This window comes from Micromys minutus, assembly GCF_963924665.1.
Source record: "Micromys minutus genome assembly, chromosome: 4".
NCBI classification, from domain to species: domain Eukaryota; kingdom Metazoa; phylum Chordata; class Mammalia; order Rodentia; family Muridae; genus Micromys; species Micromys minutus.
This window is the reverse complement of record NC_137973.1, coordinates 46610818-46620835: the sequence shown is the minus strand read 5'-3', so window position 1 is coordinate 46620835 and position 10018 is coordinate 46610818. Positions and strand designations below refer to the sequence as shown.

At 32.7% G+C, this 10018-nt stretch overlaps 1 protein-coding gene across 3 annotated transcripts; it reads left to right on the top strand.

The window, feature by feature from the left end:
• Positions 1–971: 971 nt before the first annotated feature.
• On the top strand, positions 972–9456 carry AMY2A (amylase alpha 2A; the record flags this gene model as incomplete). Of its 3 annotated transcripts, none has more annotated exons than XM_080916212.1 (10): positions 972–1139; positions 1449–1595; positions 2347–2535; positions 3261–3326; positions 4624–4757; positions 5494–5616; positions 5709–5808; positions 6973–7091; positions 7199–7324; positions 9267–9456. In XM_080916212.1, the coding sequence occupies 10 exons, from the start codon at positions 972–974 to the stop codon at positions 9454–9456; spliced, it is 1362 nt and encodes a 453-aa protein (XP_080772338.1). The 3 variants fall into 3 exon arrangements, with proteins under 3 accessions (XP_080772338.1, XP_080772337.1, XP_080772339.1); XM_080916211.1 differs by having other exon boundaries at positions 3261–3491; XM_080916213.1 differs by lacking the exon at positions 3261–3326.
• Between the last annotated feature and the right edge of the window lie 562 nt (positions 9457–10018).

The following is a 10018-nucleotide window of genomic DNA, read 5'->3' as shown; positions in this document are numbered from 1 at the left end:
GTTCTCAAATAAAAGAAATAAGTGCAAAAAAATGAAAGCAAATTGTCGCAAAAGTTCTTAAGGCTTTAATAATTTGTTTTACGGACTTTAATATATCCACTCGACTTTTCAACCTTTCACAGCCTTTGCTCCATTACACACCCCAGTGTCTACTGTACCACTCGGATCCCTTACAGTTTCACCTCTCTTGGTACAACTTTTAATATTTCTTCTTACTAAAAAGAAATTTCATCTTATATATTATTTAAATTCAAACCCATTATTTAAATTAATTGCTTTATTCATTCTTATCAATTAGTTTTTTTTGAGTTAAGATTCTGAAGCAACTCATTCATCATTTTCTTAAAATAGGAACACTATAGTCACTTTGTTGCTGTTTGTTACTGTGTACGGAATGTGTCTTCTTTCAGACTTAATAGTGCCTATAAAAGAGTTCTGATATCATCCTTACATAATTTTATTTATTTATTTAGAGTACTTTCTATAAATTAGTGACTTGCACAAATCTTAACTTTCTTTATTCTCCTCTTACTGAGTTAGTAGGTTCATGTCACATTGCTTTTCAGCTTCTTAAAATGCAACGAAAATACAGAAATAACAAAAATGCTCTAGAGGGGAAGACAAAGAAATGAAATGATTATCCCACTTCTATTTGCAATGGTGCAATACAAAGATTTAGAAATGGAAAGTCCCAGATACATTTTAGTTGTAATTCTCCTTGTCTTAGCTGGTGAGGTCATAAACAAATAAGATCTAATATCAGCCAATTAATAATTGACATTTAAAAGAATTAAGTTTATTATCCATGGGAGTTTCTGAAGAATCTTCAGCTGTGTACATCATTGCTGCTAATCTCTTTTGAATGATAGGTTGCACTTTAAATATTTACTCATGAACATTTACTTTGGAAAATGTACTTTTTGCACAATATAAATAGGTGCTAGAGAGAACACTGACAACTTCAAAGCAAAATGAAGTTCGTCCTGTTGCTTTCCCTCATTGGCTTCTGCTGGGCTCAATATGACCCACATACTCAGTATGGGAGGACAGCTATCGTCCACCTGTTCGAGTGGCGCTGGGTTGATATTGCCAAGGAATGTGAGCGATACTTAGCTCCTAAGGGATTTGGAGGGGTGCAGGTAAGACTATTGTTCACATTAATTTCAGAGTTTACTGTGTTCACAAGACTAGTAAAATTAGAGCACAACTTTTCACACATAACTTTGATGAGGAAGGAAAACTTTTGGTAGTCTTGGCATCTATATACGTTTTGTAGATTATCAGGAGGAGCTCTGCAATGTTCTTCCATAATTTCTGAAGATTGTTAATCAATAGAATTGAAAGATTATAGGTTCAGAAGTAATGTCTGATAATTGATAGCTCTCTACAAGTTTAGGGATGTAAGATAAGCTATAATCTGCTACTAACAATAACTATTTTACTTGTAGGTCTCTCCACCCAATGAAAACATTATAATTCATAACCCATCAAGGCCTTGGTGGGAAAGATACCAACCAATCAGCTACAAAATTTGCTCCAGATCTGGAAATGAAGATGAATTCAGAGACATGGTGACGAGGTGCAACAATGTTGGTGTAAGTAAAGACACATTTTCCTTAAATTTATTATATAAGAAAATATTTCTCCTTTTGTCTATTTCTTCTGCATAAACAGGTTTCATTTTTTAAATTTTACTTTACATATTATGTGTTATTAAGAATACAGTTTTATCTTATTGTCAACTTTTTAAATCCTAGAATGCATACCATTTGGAGTTGAAAGAATAATACTTATAAAGTAAAACACTGACTTTTAAAATTAATAACTATTAAAATGTCCTAAAATATTTCCATGGGCATTAATTCACGTGTGAGGGTTTAGTAATTTTTATGATATTTCTCTTTCTATGCCTGATTAATAGGTTTTCTTTCCTTATAATTATTTTAGATGGTAAATGTCTGCTTTGTTTTATAATGAAGAGATGTGTAACTTCCCTTTGACTTTTAGACATGTAGTGTTTAGATGAGGCTAAGTTTTACTCCTTTTGACCCTGTAAAATATCAAACACAATGGTCTCTCAAACTAATACAATATCCTGTATCCTCAAAAATTGAACTTTTGTTTGTACTTATGGTAGTATCTATTTTTCTCCTTAAGAGCTCCATATTCTTTTCCACATAGCATGGCTATAGTTGACCTCATATCACAGGAGTTTCCTTACTCACTTGATTTTCTTCCCTAAAGTGATTCTACAGAGCCGATGAAAGCTTTGAAGATTTTCTGTGAGATTATAACAAATATATAAATTTTTGTGTCCTACTGAAGTGTGAACTCTTTTCATTTTAGGTCCGTATTTATGTGGATGCTGTTATAAATCACATGTGTGGCTCAGGCAATGGTGCAGGAACAAGCAGTACCTGTGGAAGTTACTACAATACTCATAACAGGGAATTCTCAGCAGTTCCATATTCTGGTTGGGATTTTAACGATAATAAATGTAATGGAGAAATTGATAACTACAATGATGCTAATCAGGTAATGAGAGAAATAGTGATGGGAATAAAAACTGTCTATGCTTCTAGGTTTGCACAGAAGTTCATGAAATGCCATTGAACATTTCATTTAGATTCCATAGGAATAAATTTTATTAAAAGTGAATGTTGAAAAACAGGAAGGAAGGAAAAAATATCCTGTATTTTTGTTACATTATTTTTAAGAATACACTAAAGTCAATGATAAAGGCAGGAGTGCTCTTTTGAAAATTTCTCTGAAAAATTATATAAATACAATAAAACAGAAAATATTAGAAATACAAATCATATATAGAAAGAATTATCAAACACTGAGTTACAGTCTCAATTTTGTAGCAGCATAATTAATTTATGCAAATTTATGGCCTCTATTTTTTAACCTATGTAAAATTAAGAAAAAACAGTGAAGGAAAAAAAGAAATGAAGAAGAGAAATGGCTAGAAAGAGGCGAGACAGAGAGAAAGAGAGACTTAAAGACAGAGACACTTAGGAAGGAGAATTAGGAATGAGAATGAACCAAGTAAAGAATTCATTTATTTTAATATCTGACATTTTCTGTATTTGCAAGTCGTTTTAGAGTCTGTGTACACATTGGAAAAGCAACACATTCCTTGTTCCATTCAAAACTCATTAAAATTCACTATTGATAAATGTGTGAATAACTGAATGAGCAAGTGAATTTTCAAGAGGAATCAATTTTGATATATCAATTATGTTTTGCCCCAACAGGTCAGAAATTGTCGTCTCTCTGGCCTTCTGGATCTTGCACTTGAGAAAGATTATGTTCGTACCAAGGTGGCTGACTATATGAACCATCTAATTGACATCGGTGTAGCAGGGTTCAGACTTGATGCTGCTAAGCACATGTGGCCAGGAGACATAAAGGCAGTTTTGGACAAACTTCATAATCTAAATACAAAGTGGTTCTCTCAAGGAAGCAAACCTTTCATTTTCCAAGAGGTACAACAATATATAGTATTTTAATCAATTACTTATATTATACTTTAATTGCAATGTTTTTCCCTTTCTTTGCTTACCTCCAAATACTTCCAGGTATCCTTCCATAATTTCCTTCAAGGTCATGGCCTCTGTTTTCTAACTATTGTTAAATAACATATTGCATATGTGTGCATGTGCGTATGCATAGATACATTCTTAGACACATAATACTCATACATATATATTTCCTACAAATAACTGATGTAGTTCATAATGCTTCATTTCTAAATGACTCAGCTCATCAATTCCTTCGCCTGTGTACTTGGTATTGGACAACCACTTGTGCTCTTACCTTGGGAAGACTCCCTGTTCTCAGATTTCCTCAGTTTTCTATAGTTCATTTCATAGGCTTTTAAAGTCCAATGGTATTTTCTTTAAATGTCACCATTTTGTAAACTAGATAATTCCTATAGCAGATAACCAGATTGAAGATTTCTCTAAGCATGTAATTAACAGTGTAGAACTCAGTCATGTGTAGACTTATCATTCTGCCACTAAAAATATCTGTGTTCTTAACCAGAACTGGCACATTTAATTCTTTATCGTAACAGGTTTCAAGGCAGTGCTAACTTCATTAAGTCATTCCTTATTCAAAGGTATCCTCTTATAAAACACAGAAATAATAAAGCTTATTGTCTCCAGCCAATCTTCTGATTTTGAGTTTTGTCTCATACTCTCAGAGATGTAGGTGTTTCAAGCAAGCAGATGCAGCCTTTTTAAGGTATAATTTGACTTAACGTTCACTGAGCATGATGCCTTTATACCTCTAATATCCTTAGATAGTTAATGAGTTTATAAACACTTCTAGTGTTGACAAGATAGCAAGTGCTACTTTATTGTGAACTAGTGAATTTTTCTGTCTGGCAGCCATCTTAGAGAATAAATATTACTCTTTTGTTATTTGTTTTGTAGTTTAGTTTCTTTCAATATTGTGACATACGGTTTATAAGAAAATCATAATTTAGGTATACCAAAAGGCATTAGTGATATTAAAATAACAGAACTATTTTAAATAATTCTAAATAATATTATCTTTCAATAATATGATTTAAAGATATACTTAAAATGACACTTGCCCCAATGTCTCTCATAGGTCATTGATCTTGGAGGTGAGGCTATTAAAGGGAGTGAGTACTTTGGAAATGGCCGTGTCACAGAATTCAAATATGGTGCAAAACTTGGCACAGTTATCCGCAAGTGGAATGGAGAAAAGATGTCCTATTTAAAGTAAATATACACCATTTCATCATCTGATCTATCTTACATATGATTTCATTTGGCATCAATAAGACAATCTTCAAATACTCTAAACTAATTTGTTGATTATCTGTTAGGCTTATTGTTTATTAAACTTCAATGTATTATGTTTTGCATTTGTTATTTCAACCACCTGATAACAGGGATATCCAAAGTATCACTTAGGGAGTTTTGTTTGGTTGTGATAGGTCCATTTGATTCCATGAATGTTTGCTCATGGCCTACTAGAAATATATTAGTATCCCAAGAACAGTTATACCCAGAAATGAGCCCTATACTGTGACCACACATTGGAATTTCTTTATGCTACACTATAGAATTAATTGAAAATTTAAAAGTTTGTATTTTAAAAACACTGTTATAATTTAATTTCTATTCTATATCATATAATATGAATATTTTAATTGTTAAAGTCCATAATAATACAATACAATTTAAAAAATCTAAGAAAATTCAAAAGTAAAGATTATATAGTAAGACTTAAATGTGAATAGAATTCCCATGTATTTTATCATGAAAAGTTATATATATATATATATATATATATATATATATATATATATATATGTACATAAATATGTATATATACATATACATATATATGAAAGACTTCTTATGAAATGATTATTTATTTAGAAAATTGAGATGCTATATGTAATGCTATGTCAAGCATTATGAAAGAATAATGTGCTTTTTTTAAATGCAGGAACTGGGGAGAAGGTTGGGGTTTCGTGCCTTCTGACAGAGCCCTTGTGTTTGTGGACAACCATGACAATCAGCGAGGACATGGTGCTGGAGGTGCATCCATCCTGACATTCTGGGATGCTAGGTAGGACAACATTCTTTGCTGCTGTGATGCCTACATTTAATGACAATGAAGGATTATATGCTTCTGCTTTAATACTATTTTGCAACTTTCAGAATGTATAAAATGGCAGTTGGATTTATGTTGGCTCATCCTTATGGATTCACAAGAGTAATGTCAAGTTACCGTTGGCAAAGAAATTTCCAGAATGGAAAAGTAAGTCTTGGAGTTGTTCAAATCACATGTTCATATGGAAAAAGTGGTTCAGTTCAATTTCATGTGATGTTAGAGCATACTATGCTTATTATTAAGTGCTTATTCACTACAATTTTCTAATGTAAGTCCATTGAAGAAGTACCTGGTATAATAATAAGTCCCTGAAATAGCCACAATACTAACAAAATAGAGAAGAAAAACAGTCATGCTTAATAAACCTAACTTATAGTGTTAACATTGAATTATTCCTGTTAATACCAAAGGGAATTTTAAGTTCTTTTTGTCCTTGCTACAATACATGTGATCATAGGAACATACTTTTATTTTCCCCGTGGACTTGGAAAGCATCTGAGTTAAGGGTGGTTAAGGAAATTTAATAGATAGGCACTTCTAATAATCACAGAACAGTGATTTGATAAAGAAACCTATAGATTATATCAAATATGTGTTTGTACATTTGGGGCACACATTTCAAGAATGTAACTAATGAAAATATAATTGAGCAATTAGACTATCAGATATCTTATAGGCTATGTAAAATATATCTCAGTGGAAAATATTAGCCTTATAGTGACACATCAAATATATATAAAAATTTTATTCTTGTATAATTTGCCAAGTACTTTTTATTTCCTTTGAAAACAATTTGTTGTGTATTTAAAATTACTCTCTTTTGAAGTGTTTTCATAAGTAGAATTGTATTTTTTAGAAGGATATTCAAATATTTTGCCATTATAAATTTCTCACTTATACTTTTATGAACAATAAAGTCAGATCATTTTAACAAGATACTGCTAAAAAATTAACAAGCATTAACTTAGAAATTGTTATATTAAAAGCATTTTCATAGATGATTTTAATTTTTATAGTAGCCCAAAACTATGTTTCTCTTTTAGGTATATACTGAGGCACATTCATGTAGTGTATAGTGATGAAAATATATCAGGGAATAATTGAAGTCTATTCTAATATGGTCATAGAGAACTTCAATTTTCACAGAAGTTAAGAACTCAGTGAAGGTTGGTGAAAACAATGAAGGAATTAGAAAACTATTACCTAATGCAGAGACAGAATTAACATGGTGGGCTTGATTTTGGCTTTCTGTAGTAGTAAGAATCAGTTTGCTACAAGCATTCAAATGACCTAATTCTTTCAATGATTAAGGATCAGAATGACTGGATTGGACCACCTAATAACAATGGAGTAACAAAAGAAGTGACCATTAATGCAGATACTACTTGTGGCAATGACTGGGTCTGTGAACATCGATGGCGTCAAATAAGGTGGGATGTCCCCTACAGATCTTGTCTAATAGAGAAATCGTTTAAACTTTTATTTTCAGCGGTCAAATTAAAGGGCACCAGCATTTCATATTATGTTGTGCTTTTAGGAACATGGTTGCCTTCAGGAATGTAGTCAATGGTCAGCCTTTTGCAAACTGGTGGGATAATGGCAGCAACCAAGTAGCTTTTGGCAGAGGAAACAGAGGATTCATTGTCTTCAACAATGATGACTGGTAAGTGGATAGTTGTTGTAGTGAATATTGAAAAAATAATTGATGTTTATCTCTTTATCAGCCCCAAGCCTCACTTCACGGGCTCGATTTTAGTATGGAGTCCTGCTGTCCTCAGTCTCCCGGACCGAGTGACTCCCTTCCCTTGGTGGTTTTCCACCGCGTATTTTCTGCCTCCATCCCAGGGTGTTCGTTTGTCCCCAAACCGATACAAACTCAACTCTACAGCCCGATATCTTTTTATACAGGTTTATGTATTCAATTCTCAATCAATAACCCTCTACACAAAAGATTACATCAAATAGGCAAAGATACGAGCTGCCCTTCTATATGAGATATTAGACCTATAAAATCCTTAAGGTTCAAAGCTGTTTAATGCCAATTAATCACACCTGGATGTAGCTGGTCTTTCTGGACATCCATGTTGGGACTTCCCTCTTGTCCTCTGACCTCTTCTCTCTGATCTTCTGTCTCCACCTCCCTTCCCCTGCCCAGTCCCTGGCTTTCCTTTATTTTACTAATTAAAATTGGAAGGTTCAGATGAGGTCACCTCTTGAGTAGTTACTGAGCAGCCCTTCTTGAGGAAGTGCAATTAACATTGAAATACAAGCAGCTTCAGGACAACCTTTAGATAGTGATTAGAGAAAGATAGTATAATATAACACTTCAGAAAGCTTCTTTTCCTTTCCTGTTCATTTATTATTATTTTTGGTATGTAAAAAATCTTTTAGACAAGGAATTAAGCCACAAATAAATGTTCAGTGTACATAAAAAATGAAATATTTTTCTTTGTAGTAATAAAATTTTATTTTTTTGCGATCTTTAAGTACAGCTTACGATGACTTAGGATACATTCATATTTGTGTGATCATTTGAAACATTTCTCAAAGCATATCAATAGTGAACAAAATACATCTTAACATCATAAAGCAATGTGTCATATATGTACTAGAATACTTTTTTCAGTACCTTTGATTACATATTTATTTATTTTATAGTCTTCAGTTCTCTACATATTTTAATTATTTTTAAGGTTTATGTGTTCTTTTATCCAGTATTAGTTTCTTAAAGAGTTTGCACACTCTGCCTTAAATTTCTCATATTAGCTACTCACCTATAGAACTTCTAAGTTTTCATTATGGCTCCTTCAACTGTAATGCTCTATATCAGATATTAAAGTGGTGCTCAAATCCTTTAATCTGAGTACAGAAAAGGCAGAAGTTGTTCATCTGGGAGCTACCTTGGTCCCCATAGTGAGTTTCAGTAAACCATGGATATATACAGGGATCCTGTCTGACAAATAAAACAACAACAAAAACTTATAGCTTAGAGTATCTCTTTGGGAGCCAGTGGACAGTCTCAATTTGACATCTATTTTCTATCAGGGAGAGAATTCTTTTTTCAAAAAGAATACTTGATTGGCTACAAGAAAATAATTTTCTAGTAGTATGTAACATTTTTTTTTTTTTTACTGAAAGAGCACATGGTTGTTTAGGAACACTTGAAATACTTCATGCAGACACATTTCTACCCTTAACTTGTAAGTGTCCATAAAAATGCTAGATTATATTTAATTCCAGGAAAATATTTGTGTCATCATGTAGCTGTAGAAGTTTTAAAGAATCAATACTATTAAAATTAAAAGAAAACATCAGAGTGTAAGTCTAGCAAAGGACAGACTGGGAACAATGGTGGTCCTCACCGGGGGGCTTCAGTGCTGAGCTTCAATGGGTTTTCTGTGTTTCCCTGCCTGAACTAGCATACATTCAAACAATGCCTTTGATAGAGAGCATTCGCTTATTCCCACTGGCATATTATTTTTGTTTGGATTCTCACTAAGCTCTGAGTCCTTGTGTTCTATAGCACAAGTTTGGAGCACTTATTATATCTATATGTTCTTTCTGCACTTGACTGGGTTGCATATAAATTAAATAATTTTTTTCAGGTCTTTGTCAACAACTCTACAGACGGGTCTTCCTGCTGGCACATACTGTGATGTCATTTCTGGAGACAAAGTCGATGGCAATTGCACTGGCCTTAAAGTAAATGTTGGCAGTGATGGCAAAGCTCACTTTTCTATTAGTAACTCTGCTGAAGACCCATTTATTGCAATCCATGCTGACTCAAAGTTGTAAGAACCACATTAAATATATGTAGAAAGCACATCAATTGAGTCTCTTTCTTTTTTCATGTGCACTGTATTATATTTTTAATTTCTATGTTGTTTCTTTTTACTCATGTGTGCATGTGTGCTCTATCTTCTGAGCATTGGAATGTTTGTAGGATGTTTGAAAAACCCTGTGCCATGGCGTAACCGCTTGGCCCTTTCCAAAAAGCTGTGCTGATTAAACTTTAGGTTTCCCTAGAGAGCACGTTTATCTGCTATTCTTTGTTGATATCTTGCATGTCCCTACTTTCATTTATTTATTTCCTTGTAGTAAAAACCATAAACAATAATCTTGGATAAGCAGAAATCTTAAGACTTATATCAAATTATACCATCCTAGATATCCTAATCATTGGTAGAAAGTCTAAATGTTTTTCCTACTAAAATCTCAGATCTCTTAGTGATGTCCTGACAAATATTTTGCTTTAATATTAGTATAAATTCCTTTACATTTTCTTTTTAATGTATGAAAATTTTTTTCCAGTACATTCCATTGATGGTTAATTATTCATTAAACATGTCTTTCTTTA